We start from the raw sequence: 14,302 nt of genomic DNA on the forward strand, positions 1-14,302 counted from the left end.
GGAGCGGGTGACCCAACTCCTCACATCTCTACCGCTTCCTCTCAACTGACTTCCACAGTTTAGACCCGCGGAGAGGGTGGGAAATGAGAGCACAGCCTGGCCCTGAGCCTGGGCCTTGTGTGGGGTCGGGTCGTTGAAAATACAGAGGGGAGGCGGCCTGAGGGTGGTAGGATCCTAAGATCGAGTAGTTCGTCGGGCGGACAAAGTGCCCCCTGCACGTCAAAACTGACGAAGTGGTCGGATGAGAGCGGAGAAGGGCAGTATCTGTTACTGCTGTCCCTCGGGGGGACCTCTGATGTGGAGGGCAGTGGCCACAAGAACTGGGAAAGAAAGTCACTTAAGGGCCCCGCCCCTCCGCTATTTGGCAAGAGTGGTCAGTGGCTAGAAGGTGGCCTTAGCAGAGCCTGCCATCTGCTTCAGGGGTCTGTGGTGGCAGCCAGAGCCCCCTCAGTTCCCTTCCCGCACCTTGGCCCCAACCCTAGAAGTGCGTACTGCAGCCTGCTGTAGGTAGCGATGGATAGCAGGCAGCAGTTCCCCCAGAGGAAGATGCTACAGTGGCAGCTCGCTCAAGAGCAAAAGCAGCGGTCTCCCTCACGCGGGCCCTCAGAGGCCTCCAGTCAGCCAGACACCAAGAGCAACCCTCAGGAGGACCTGCAGACCCAAGACTGGGTAAGCAGTAGGAGGTTCTTCTGAAAACCTAGGACTGGTTGGGGAGGGGCACGGAGAACGGGCCTTTGGGACGAGAGGAGAGGGCTGAATGGGACTGACAGAAACCTTCCATTTCTGGGGCATGCCCTCTCCAACCACTCTGGCTAGGCTTGGAGGTAGACTGGCACTCCTTTCGTTTCCTCTGGTGGACACCAGGAAGGGATTGCCTGAGGTCAGGAAGAGGGTGACACATAGACCCATCTCAGCTCTCCCCAGTGTCCTTGACACCTGGACAAGATATCACTAAGTGAGAGGGACAGTGAGGTCCCCACAGCAGGGAAGTGTCCACTCTGGACAGGTGTCAGCCATCACCGCAGCCTCAAACAGTAAACGAACCCTGATCAAGCACTGAGTTGTATTCCAGGCCATGGTAGGAGAAGCCGACCCAACTGTGCACACCCTAGGACAGTCTCCAAGCAGAGGATATCACACTGTCTGCGGTATAGTGTCCACTGAGAAGAGTTCAAGGCCAGACCACTTCAGTCAAGACTGCTAAAAACTCATGCTAGTGGTTCTTAGCGCTTTGGTTATGTAACCAGCTGCTGGGCCAGGCACTAAGGTGGTATCACAAGTTCAAGGCCAGGATGAGTAACAACACACTGTCTCAAAAAACTAGCAACAACAACAACAGAGTGGTGTCCCAGAGCTGCCTGTGTGACTACCTTGTGACCTCCTCAGCAAGTTCTCCAGGACCCAGTGCTTTGAGGTTCCTTATAAAGGTGACAAGCACTCCTCAGGGCTGACCAGCAGACCCCTTGGCTTTCATGAAGCCAACGTCTCACATGGAGCATTCTAGATTATAGAGGCACTAAGGTGTCACCTGTTGGGTAAGGTTTTCTCAGGGAAAGGGGCAGATGCATAGAAGCTTACACTGGTGAGAGAATGGGGGAAGAGCTAGAGTCTTGTGGCTGAGTCAGGCTCCTGGTTGGAGAGAGTCACTTCAGCGTGCCACACCTTGACTCCTTTTGGGGTTGGCTTCCATTTGAAGCTCCTCTGCCTCTTCCCTCCACAGTTCTCAGGCCATACTAGTGTCTCTGGCCACGAGGGGTCCCCAGGCTGCCTTCCCTAACCTTATCCTGTGTCACTTTTTCTCCCTGGTGCTCCCTTGGACTGGATTGTGCTTGCCTTGGGTCTTCACTGGCTGGCTCTATCTCATGTTACCTCCTACAGAGCTCCTGGCCTAGCTAACATAAGTCCTTTGTTCTCTTACCAGCCTGGGCGCTTAGAAGTCACTTGCTCTGTAGGTTGTCTTCAGCCCACAGTGCCACTCTCAGTGCCTCCTGAATGCGGTGACCTTGGCCTGAGGCAAGGGTTGGAGAAAACCTTCCTAATAGAGGGTCCCTGAGTGTCCAGCCCAGCCACTGTACAGTACTTCTGACTGACTGGCCAGCATGCTCTGAGTACTGGAGAGGAGCAGGCAGGAAGCCTGGGGCTACTATAGGCTGAGCCACATATGGGACACCTTCCTCACCCTGCCCTGAAGCTGTGGCCTACCAAGGAGCACCCAACATACAAAGCCAGCCTCATTTGGAGACTCTGACTGTCCTGGTTAAACCAAGAGAGTCTTCCGGAATCTTACAGTATAATGGTCAGAAGGATCAGCAATGGAAGATAGCACTCACTCTTCATGCGAGCACTAAAACTTAGGAAATACACAAAACGTGCTTGAGGGGATTTTTGTTGTTGCTTTGTTTTTTTGAGACAGGGTTTCTTTGTGTTAACGTCCCTGGGTGTCCTGAACTCACTTTGTACACCAGACTGGCCTTGACAGAGATTGCCTGCCTCTGCCTCCTGAGTGCCGGGATTAAAGGCGTGCGCCACTGCCACCACCACCCCACGCCCCACCCCCGCTTGTTTGAGGTGAATTTTAGCCACTTCCCCCTAAAGAACTACAAAGACTCGAATGGAGAGGGACACTATGTTTCTGGAGAGCAATGTCAGATTAGATAAGCTCTCTCCAAGGTGTTCCATAGCTCAACAGGTCCTAAAAATGCTACATGTTGCCAGGCGTGGTGCACAACTTCTCAGCATGTGGGAAGCAGAGGCAGGCAGGTCTCTGTGAATGCAAAGCCAGCCTAGTCTAAGTAGAGACTTCCAGGCTAGTCAGGGCAACATAGTAATACCCTGTCTCAAAGCAGCAGCAGCAAAATAACACAAAACAAAATAATAAGCCTAAACCCCATGTGTCTCTTGTCTTGCAGCTAAGCGCATGCGGAAAAATAAGAGTAGTTGGGCTAGCTTCATCCCGGGAGACCGGATTTCATAGTTTAAGGCTTTGTTGTGGTCAAGAAAAGGAGCTTAAATAGCCAAGTGGGAAGAAAGCAGTTGCTATTGGAGCAATGTAATATCCGCCTAGAAAGTCCACAGAACAACTTAAAGCTGAAGGAAGAAGGCTGGCTGTGTGACTGTGGTGACGTGTTTCAGTCCACTAAGCTGGGAAATGTCATGAGCAGTCTCCATTCACTGTAACAGCGGAAACGATGAGCTCCTTCAGATTCCTTGTTGCCTTTTACCATGAACACTCAACGTTTTGCCAGACAACACCAAAGTCTCCTGTAGAACCAGATTGTGTTACTGGATGGACATATATAATGTTTTAAACCTGATAGTTTGCCCCAAAATAATTAAGTGGTACACCTGTTGGGGGATGGGGCATTGGGTTTGGGTTTTTGAAACAAGGTCTCATGTAGCCCACGCTGGCTCTGTGCACGTGTGAGAGAGTGTTGGAAGTAACCCTGCCAGAAGCTGCTTGTCACTGACTACTACCATCCTGGAGGCTGGCTGTCATAGGCAGTAGCTTAAGTATCTGTAGGGGTCTTGACCAGGCAGTGGTGGCGCATGCCTTTAATCCCAGCACTCAGGAGGCAGAGGCAGGCAGATCTCTGAGGTCAAGGCCAGCTTGGTTTACAGGGAGAGTTTGAAGACAGCCAGGGCTACACAGAGAAACCCTTTCTAAACAAAACAAAAAACTACAAGTCGGGCTGGAGAGATGGCTCAGCGGTTAAGAGCACTGTCTGCTCTTCCAGAGGTCCTGAGTTCAGTTCCCAGCAACCACGTGGTGGCTCACAGCCATCTATTCCCTCCAATGCCCTCTTCAAGCATGCAGGTGTAATACAGTTAGAGCACTCGTATACACAAAATAAATAAAATCTTTAAAAAATAAAATGAAAGTCTATAGTTAGGCCAAGCAGGGTAAGTAGGAGGATCGTGTGCTGAGCACCATCACAGTGTAAGTGCAGAGTGCCAGAGATGGCAGGCAGAGACGTTCTGAGATGGAGACAGCTCAGGGTCCACTGTAGGCTCAATTTTCTCACCAATTATATTTTATTATGAACTTATTAAACGAGCCTACCTCCCTAACAACCCGACTCACCCAAACAATCAGAAAAGGATATTAAAGACCACTACAATGAAACCTTAAGGACATCAGTCCCTGGCGTAGTCTGCAGGGTTTCAGCAGACCAGCAATTCCACCAAAGCTGCTGCTGGAGCCTGGAGCCGCAGCTGGAACCTCAAGCCTCAGCTGGAGTCCAAAGCCTGGAAACTTTCCCTGGAGCAGTTCTCTTTAGGAGCCTCTTGAAGTGCAGGGATGAACAGCCAAAAACCAAGTCCCAACCAAAAAGCCTCCTCCCCTGGGGGGGGGGGGGCAGTGTGTGCGCAAAAGTTCATTACAAAAAAGAGTCGCTCACACATGCTGACAAGAAAACATCCTGTTTTCCTTTGTTTGCTTGTTTGTTTTTTGAGGACGGCTCTCAAGCCCAGGTTGGCCTTGAATTTATGATCCTTGCGCCTCCAGACGCTAGCATCCCAGGTACCACTGCACCTAGCATGGCAGTCAGAGTTCTTTTTATGTGAATGCACATGAGCCTGAATGAGTTTGTGTGTGCCATGTGTCTGCCAGAAGAGGGTGTTAGATTCTCCTGGACCTGGAGGCACGTGGAGTTGTGAGCTGCCGTATAGCTGCTGGGAGCCTAACCCATGTCCTCTGGAAGAGCAGTGAGCACTCTCAACTACTGAGCCATCGTGACAGCCCAAAAATCTACTTTTAATTTTATGCCCAGAAAAAAAAATCTCTGGCACATATAAAAATAAAATGATGGGCTGGAGAGATGTGTCAGAGGTTAAGAGCACCGCTTGCTCATCCAGAGGTCCTGAGTTCAATTCCCAGCAACCACATGGTGGCTCACAACCATCTATAATGTGATCTGATGCCCTCTTCTGACATGCAGGTATACATACAGATAGAGCACTCATATATTTTTAAAATAAAATTATAAACAGAATTTTCCTGTCAGAGACTCTCACCTTAACTCTGAGAGCTCACCTGGGAGAGCCAGAGAGTAATGTCAGAACACACAAGAAAGAAGCAAGCAGCAGCCTCAGCATCTAAGGCAGGCCATGGCTTTGCTTCCACAAGTAAGCGCAAGGACAAGATGGATTCCAGGCCAGCGAGGGCTGCACAGTGAAACCGTCTCCCTCTGCCCTGCCCCCCCCCAAGTAAGTAAATATAGCCAGGAGTCTGTGATCCCAGCACTGGGGAAGCAAAGGCCACGTGGATCTCTGTGAGTTTGAGGCCAGCCTGTCTACAAAGTGAGTCCAGAACAGCCAAGGATACACAGAGAAACCTTGTCTCAAAAAAACCAAAATAAATAAATAAATATAAGCAATCTATTGCTGATATGTTCATGAACATACCATCTGAGAAACAAAGGTGTTTTAAAGCTTTATTTTGAAAAGAAGCTATACAACATTTAAAAAACAAAACAAACAAGACAAGGTTTTACTGATCCTAAACCCTAGCACAGAAAGGTGATATGGAATCAGGAAAGTTGGGTAAATGTACCTGCCATCCTGGACAAATGCTGAGAAATTGACCCCCAAGTAACTCTAGGTGGTTAATTTCTGCTTACCATGGAATTTCAAGGCAGTAGTAAAAGGTTTTCAACAAATGAGGTTGGAGTGGTTAGCTGACCATCTACACAATGCTAGAATACAGTCCTACCTTTCACCACACGAGTGCCAACACACCAAACTCAAACACACAGACTGCTTTGGCAGAATCTTTATTTAGAATCCCAAAGGAGAAATGTTTTTCTTAGTCCAAAAAGACCAACGGATTTAAAAAGTGTGGCACAACTGGAGATGGAAAGGGCTAAATGACAATCTGGAAGAAGTGCTTACAGTATTATGCCACTGGATATTACTGGAGAGATGGCTAAGCATGAGGAAGCCAGCATAGCAGCCCGTACTTGTAACCCCAGCGCTGGATGCTGGAGCAGGCTCGTGAGTTCAGGAGCAGCCTAGGCTACACGCCAGAATTCCATCTACAAAACAGCAGTGAGAACACTATTTTCTTTCTTTTTTTTTCAGAAATATTTTAAAATTTAATTTTTAATGTACCTAGTTGTTTTGTATACATGTATATCTTTGTGAGGGTGTTGGATCACCCTGAACTGGAGTTACAGACAGTTGGGAGCTGCCATGTGGGTGCTGGGAACTGAACCCAGGTCCTCTGGGAGAGCAGCAAGTGCTCTTAACTACTGAGCCCCCAAGAAAACTATTTTCCAAGTTGAGAGGGGGTGGGGGCTGGAGGAGATGGCTTGGTGGCTAAAAGCACTTGCTGCTGTTGCAGAGGACCTGGGTTCAGTTCCCAGCGTCCACATGAACCCTTCTATAACTAATTCCAGGAGTTCTGATATATTTTCTGGCGTCCACCAGCACAGACATACATATGGCGTACATACATATATACATGCAGGCAAACACATAATTTTGTTTGAGTGGCAGCTCATTGGTAGAACATTTATTGCCCACACAAGATCCTGTGTTTGATCCTCGGCCCCACAAAACAAACATGGAGAAAGAGGAAGTGGGTGAAGTCGGGGCTGTCCGTTCCAAAACAAATACAACCAAATGAACACATGAACAAATGAACAAATTTGGGGGGGGGGTTGGTTTGGTTTTTGATTTTTTGAGACAAGGTTTCTCTGTGTAGCCTTGACTGTCCTGGACTCACCTTGTAGACCAGGCTGGCCTCAAACTCAAAGTGATCCACTTGCCTCTGCCTCTCAAGTGCTGGGCTTAAAGGCGTGCGCCACCACGCCCTGCTAGGAGTTTTTAAAATTATTTTATGTGTATGGGTGTTTGATCTGCACGAAAGTTCCTTCATGACTAGTGCCCACAGAAGCCAGAAGAAAGTGTTGGATCCTGGAGCTGGAGTTACAGATGGCTGGAGCTGGAGTTACAGATGGCTGTGAGCCAGCACGTGGGTGCTGGAAGTCAGATCTGGAAACTCTGCGGAGCAGTAGATGCTTCTTCTTCTTCTTCTTCTTCTTCTTCTTCTTCTTCTTCTTCTTCTTCTTCTTGTTTGTTTGGTTTTTCAAAACAGGGTTTCTCTGTGTAGCCCTGGCTGTCCTGGAACTTGGTCTGGAGTCCAGGCTGGCCTCAAACTCACAGAGTCCGGCCTGCCTCTGCCTCCCGAGTGCTGGGACTAAAGATGTGCACCACTGTTTGATAGTTGTTGGGGCTGCTGCCTCCTTTTTGCTGTCTTCTTCCTCTTTTTCTTTGATTTTTACACAGACCTTTCTGTGTGGCCCTGGGTGTCCTGGAATTTGCTGTGTAGACCAGGCTGCCCTGGAACTCAGAGAGATCCACCTGCCTCTGCCTCCTGAGTGCCGGGATTAAGGTCTTTCTCCCAGTGGTGGATTTAAGCTGCAGATTATTGTCAGAGCACCGCGCTGGCCACACTCTGCAGCTGTGGTTTGGTTTATCTTGCTCTCATGCTCTATCCAAATAAATACGCGTCTCAGTCTTGACTTTCTTTGGACTCACATGTTGGACTAGAAAGGATGCCCACTTCAGTAGGAGTGCGTTAACTCTGATTGGCGATTCTGCTTGTGGTGTTCTGTGGCCTCGAACCAATGAGCTGCAGGGAGTTGCTGTGAATCCACTCCGTTGTGGCCTAGATCATGGCCGGCTTGTGTGGGTGCTCCATCTGTCTGGGGACAACATGGTCAGAGTTCTGAGCATGTTCTCCCACACAAGTTACTCAAACCTCTTATCTTTAAATTTGTGTGTTACTGTTCTTAAACATTCACGCATGCTGTTGGGCAGCGATCCCAAAGCCTGCTGTCAGCTCTTTTGCTGACGGCCTCGCCAACGATGTTTGCAGAATGTGCCTGTGAAGTTACTGCTGCTCCCTCCTGCTCTTCCGTTTCCAGCCGGCTGGTTTTCTGCCATATAAATTGAGGATTTAGTGCCTTACCTTTCGCTGCTTCTCTTTCTCCATCTTTATATTATACTTGTTCTGTTTATGTGTTTGTGTGTCTGTGCATGTGTGCATGTCTATGTGTGTATGCATATGTGCCTGTGTATGCATGTGGGTATGTGTATATGTATGTGTGTGATTATGTATGCATGTGTATTTTTGCGTGCATGTTTGTATGTGCATGTATGTGTGTTTGTGTGTATGTATGTTTATGTGTGTTTCTGCATTTATGTGTGTATGAGTGTTTGTGTGTGCATGTTTGTGTATGTGTCTACATAGGCCAGAGGTCAATGCCAGGTGTTTTCCTGTGTTGCTCTCTACCTTTTTTTTTTTTTCCACTGGGGCTAGCAAGCCCCAGGTATTCTCCTGCTTCTGCCTTCCCAGCTACTAGGATAGCGGTGCAAACCGTTGCACTCAGTGTGCCCCTGCATGCCGGGGCCTGAACTCAAGTGCTCATAGTGCATAGCTGGCACTTTACTTTACCCACAGCGCCATTTCCTCAGCCCCAAAGCGTGCTTCTTGGATATGTTCCCAACATCATGTGAAAAAAAAAATTTTTTTTTTTGAGATAGGGTCTCACTAGGCAGCCCTGGCTGTCCTGGCACTCACAGAGACCCTCCTGCCTCTGTGTCAGATATGTTAAGGGTACAGGCATGCACTAGCATGCTCAACTCCAGTGCCACAGCTGAGGCTCCAATTAAGTTGTTTGCTTGTTTGTTTATCTATTTATATTTTGGGATTTTCAAGAAAGGGTTCTCTGTGTAACAGTCCTGGCTGTCCTGGTACTCGCTTTGTAGGTCAGGCTGGCCTCACACTCACAAAGGTCTGCCTGCCTCTGCCTCTCAGGTGCTGGGATCAAAGGTGTGCGCCACCATGTCCAGGCTGCTGCTGCCGCCGCCTCCTCCTCCTCTTTATTTAATGTATATTAATGCTTTGCTTGCACGATGTATGGGCACTACATGTATGCCTGTTGGATCTCCTGGAACTGGGGTCATGGATGGTTGTGAGTTATTTATGTGGGTGCTAGGAATCGAACCTGGGTCCTCTGCGAGAGCAGCAAGTGCTGCTGTTAACCCACAGATGAGCTATCTCCCCAGCTCTGAGATGCTTCGTTTTTTGTTTAGCCTTTTGCTTTTCCTTGGCGATAACAATTGAATTGATGGTCCTTTCCTGAATCTTGTACCACATCTGGGGCTCCTCTAAGGACTTCAGATCATCTGAAAGCTCCATTTTCACTTTGGTAGTGGCCATCCGGCTTTCCTGTTCCAGTTAGTCTGCTGTCCTCAGGGACCCATGCAGACCTCCTCGTCTGTCGCAGGATTCCCTGTTTTCCTGGCCTTTGATTTTCTGTTTCTGTGTTTACTCCAGAACATTCCATCTAACCACCTCATTCAAAAGGATTTGTAAGCTATTGAAATTTTTGATGCTTTAAAGACTCAAAGGTGCCAGGTTGTGGTGCCACAGTGCCTCATGCCTGTAATCCCAGTATTCAGGAGCAGATGCAGGCAGATCCCTGTGAGTTCAAGGCCAGCCTGGTCTAAAAGTCGAGTTCAGGACAGCCAAGGCTACACAGAGAAACCCTGTCCCTCTAAATAAATAAATAAATAAATAAATAAATAAATAAATAAAACAACCCCCCAAAACCCAACACATACACACACACACATAGACTCAAAGGTATGGAAATGACTTTGCACACTTGTACAGCACTTTGGTTAGGTAAAAATTCTAGAAGAAAATCTTTCTGGCCATTTAAGGCCTCTCTCCATTAGTATCCAGTGCTACTGTGTGATACCACAGACCATGTAGGCCTCTGGTTCTCCATGCTTGCTCTGGTTTTCAGTGTGCTGCTTATGGGTAATGCCACCCTTGTGCCATTTTTTTTTTTTTTTTTTTTTTTTTGGTTTTTTGAGACAGGGTTTCTCCGTGTAGCCTTGGCCATCCTGGACTCACTTTGTAGACCAGGCTGGCCTCGAACTCACAGCGATCCACCTGCCTCTGCCTCCCGAGTGCTGGGATTAAAGGCGCACGCCACCACGCCCAGCTCCCCTTGTGCCATTTTTATCTTTGAAAAAAATTTATGTATTTCTTTCTTTCTTTTTTTTTTTTTTTTTTTTTTGAGACAAGGTCTCTCTGTGTTAGCCTTGGCTGTCCTGGAGTCACTCTGTAGACCAGGCTGGCCTCGAACTCACAGCGATCCACCTGCCTCTGCCTCCCGAGTGTTGGGATTACAGGCGTGTGCCACCATGCCCGGCTGAAAAAAAAAAATTATTTTTAAGATTTATATATTTTGCCAGGTGTGGTGGCACATGCCTTTAGTCCCAGCACTTGGGAAACAGAGACAAGCAGATGGCTGTGAGTTCGAGGCCAGTCTGGTCTACAAAGCAAGTCCAGGATAGCCAAGGCTACACAGAGAGACCCGGTCTTGGAAAAAAAAACAAAGAAAAAACAAACAAAACAAAAAATGATTTATGTATTTTATATGCATGAATGTTTTTCCTGCATGTATGTCAGTATACACTTGCGTGCCTGGTTCCTGTGGAGGCCAAAAGAAAGCCTTGCATTTCCTGGAACTGGAGTTAACAGTTCTGAGCCACTGTGTGGGTGCTGGAACCAAACCCAAGTGCTCTTAACCACTGAGCCATCTTGTCAGCTTCAGCTTCAAAAACTTTAAAGATATTTTTCTTCTTACCAGTGTTCTGAAATGCAAGCATAATGTATTCTGCTAAGGCTGTTTCCTCTATCTCTAGGGACAGAATGTGTGCATGTTTGTGTGTATATGTCTTTGTTTTTATCTTTCTCGTTTTATTGCAAGTTGATTTAACAGAAATGACTCTCTGGCTTTCTCGTGGTTTCCTAGGGTTTTGTTGTTGTTTGTTTGTTTGATCTTGGCTGTGGCACTCTGCTTTCAACCCTGTATTAGTACTTGTAGCCGTAATACTAAGTCATAAGTATCTCCAGATGAATGCTGAACTTCTGTCTGCCCATTTCTCTGTCTGAAGTGGTGGTTGGATGTTCTGTGTGTGCCTCTCAAAGGTCTTCTGTTCCTCTGTCCCTGAGGTTGCTGTGTAAACACAAAGGGCCTAGCATGGGGCTTCATGTCCATGTGGCCTGTGTAGTGCACATATGCCCTCAGCCAGTAGCACAGCAGCAGCCACTCCAGCAAGAAGCACTGTGACAGCAGTGTCCCAGGAGGTGTGCTGTGCCACCGCACCAAGGGGGACTAGCCTCCCAAGTCACATTTCCATGTCCAGGCTCATTCCTGTCCTCCGGGTGGCCCCTCTCCACGTGTTTCTGCTCCTGTTTCATACACGGCCGGTCTCCTACATCTGAGGGCCCAGTGTACTGAGACCTGGGATCTCTCTCTTGTGTCTCAAGAAACAGGCAGTTAGCGGCTCTTTTCTGATCTTTTCCTCTGGCTCCGAGTGTGTGGGTGCCCAGGTGGCCTTTGTTAGCAGTTGTCTTTGCTGTAGCATGGTCATGTGGGCATGTGGCTTTTAGTGGCTACAGACTTCTGCCTTTCAATAAAAAGACACTTCTCTGGACTGGGGCTTGAGGGTAAAGTAAGCTAGGCTGCAGGATGAGATGAGAGGCTGTGGACTTCCACCCCTGCTCCATTTTTTTTCTGACTTAAACAGAAATGTAACTGTCTCACACTACCAAAAGCCAGAGGTCCCTAAAGAGAAGGACCAGATGTGTTGATGTACCCGCTTTTGGGGGATGCTATAGCAAACCACCATGGCTTAGTCAGCATGGAGTGATGCTTCTCAGTTCTAGGGACTGGCAGGTCCAGGCCAAGGCCATCATATGACCAGGTCTGCAGAAGGCCCACTTCCTGACTCTCAGTCCATCACGTGTCCAGGTCTGCAGAAGGCCCACTTCCTGACTCTCAGAAGTGCTGTTCCCTGTGTTATCCTTTGTTGCAGCACTGTAGCTGGGAAGACCTTGCTTGTGGATTTGCCCTGAGGACCTGCAGGGCAGCCTTCCTGGTTCATAGACCATTATCTCCATCTTCTGTGTGCCTTTGCATGGAGTCAAATGTCCACTTACTATGTATATATATATTCCCCATGAAAACCACTTTTTGTGTGTGTTGGTAGGGGTTTTGGGACTGGATCCTGGGTCGTGCTAAGTGTGTGTTCTGTCATGGAGCCTGCCCAGCCTCTTGCTGTTGTGAAGCTGACTTCCAGGGCTTTTCCACTCTCAGAGTCCGCATTGCCTCCATTAGGTATCTCCCTTCCCATTCCCAGAGGCACCATTCTACATTCTGTCTTGGTGAACCTGATCTTGCCAGTTCCAAGGCCAGCAGGGCCATAGAGCTGTGAGACATGTGCTTTGGTGGCTGTGTGCATGCGTGTGTGCGTGTGTGCATGTGTGTGTGTGTGTGTGTGTGTGTGTGTGTGTGTGTGTGTGTGTGAGAGAGAGAGAGAGAGAGAGAGAGAGAGAGAGAGAGAGAGAGAGAGAGAGAGAGAGAGAGATTGAGAGATTAATTATGTGCACCATGTGCATGCAGGTCAAAAGGGTGTTGGATTCCTTGGAATTGGAGTTACAAGCCTGACATTGGTGCTAGGAACTGAACTCAGGTCCTCTGCAAGAGCAGAATGCACTCTTAACTGCTGAGCCATCCCTCCAGCCCCAAATGCCCATCCTCTTTTGTGTGTGTGTGTGTGTGTGTGTGTGTGTGTGTGTGTGTGTGTGTGTGTGAATAATGCTGCGTTGTCTGGGTGAATACATTCCTCTCCACAGACACCTGAATTGTTTCCATGTTTTGACTAAGTAAATGAAGCTGCAGTGTGGACATGGGTGTGCATACACCTTCCAAAGTCCCAGCTTTAAATTCTTCTGAGTCTCTATCCAGAAATGGAACCATTGGATTGTTGGGTAGTAATTCCTTCAAGAACTTTTGAGTAAGGAGGACTTTCACTTGAAATTGCTTTATCCCTGCTTTTAGCTCTCTATCTAGAAGGTTCTCCTAGAAGGGTAGTCTGGAGGGACCTCCATGGATACCCATCTGGGCAGTCACACCTGGGCAGTCACACCTGGGCAAGGCTTCCCGTGGCTGCTGTATGTGGGCTTTCCTCACAAGCCTGTGCCAGCTTTCTTGCATGTCACCACCTTTTAATCTCCTGCATGGTGCTGGCTGATAACCCTCTTCAGCTCACGCCTGTTTTAAAAAATTTGTTCATGGAGGTTGTGTTAATTTTCCTTCTGAATCTATTTATAGACATTTTGTGTGTGTGTGTGTGTGTGTGTGTGTGTGTGTGTGTGTTGTTGGTTTTGGTAACAAACCAGCTTTAGGTCAGATTATAGGCCTCTTAGGGAGAAAGGATGCCTAGGGCTGATCTCTAAAGCCTGACTTTCTGGGGGTACACAACAGGTTAGCTCTGTTAGGCCCCTGGCCCAACCCATCCTCCTCACCTTGGGGCATAGGCCAGGGACAGATGCAACGGAACCCACAAATATGTCATGGGGCCCATGAAGTACATAGTGTAGGAGTGTTCCACAGAGGGGTATGAGGAGGGTACTGCCTCCCCAGCCAGGAGCTTGCCCTGAAGCAAAGCAAAGGAGTAAGACCAGCCTGGATTTCATAGTGAGACCCTGTCTCAGAAATAAACTACTAGGGGACAGAGACATAGCTCATTTGGTAAAGTGCTTGCTGAACAGATGTGAGGGCCTGAATTTGGAGGTGACCATGCTGGGAAAGGAGCATCCGCCACTCTGTCCTCGCAGGTGTGTGAGCCTCAGGAGCACAGGCACCCAGGTAGCCGCTGGCAAGTCAGCATCGACGCACACAGGAGACTGGCCATGCTGCATGCCCAGGAGAGGACACACACGGCCAGGGCCCCATCCAGAGACCCGCCGGGCCAGCAGACTGCATCCTCCCCACCGGCCTGGCCTGCCCCAACCTCTCCCTGCCAGGATCCTGAAACCATGGTTCGTTCGCTACAGGATATCCAGCAGATCGTGGTGAAGCTGATGTCTGAGGGTATTGACAAGGATGTACTCCTACCTCACCCTCTAAAGTCCACCAAGTACCCTAATGTCTTTCAGGATAGCCCGGAGCATGCCCCTGTGTGAGAAAGAGGATTTTGAGGCCCAGAACTCGAGGTCACCCCCATCCTAAGAAGGTGCCTGGCTTAACCCAGTGTATGTTGTCTTTGTGGTGGGGCATAGTTTTGATACCCCTTGTGCCCTCTTTGCATCTCACTGTTGTCATGACCCACCCAGAGAGGACAAACAGATCAGGACAAAGGTCTCGAGACTCAGACTAGCTGCTTTTCCTGGGAACCCAGTTGGGAACTGTAGGAGAGCCATGACAGGGAGGGA

The 14,302-nt window shown here is 48.6% G+C and overlaps 1 protein-coding gene across 1 annotated transcript; it reads left to right on the forward strand.

Moving 5' to 3' along the window:
• The first annotated feature begins 513 nt into the window (after positions 1 to 513).
• On the forward strand, positions 514 to 14,102 carry Tex22 (testis expressed 22). The gene is made up of 2 exons (XM_051152468.1): positions 514 to 669; positions 13,706 to 14,102. The coding sequence occupies exons 1-2, from the start codon at positions 514 to 516 to the stop codon at positions 14,051 to 14,053; spliced, it is 504 nt and encodes a 167-aa protein (XP_051008425.1). The 3' UTR covers positions 14,054 to 14,102.
• The last annotated feature ends 200 nt before the right edge of the window (positions 14,103 to 14,302 follow it).

The sequence above is a fragment of the Acomys russatus genome, chromosome 1 (assembly GCF_903995435.1).
Source record: "Acomys russatus chromosome 1, mAcoRus1.1, whole genome shotgun sequence".
Classification (NCBI taxonomy): Eukaryota; Metazoa; Chordata; class Mammalia; order Rodentia; family Muridae; genus Acomys; species Acomys russatus.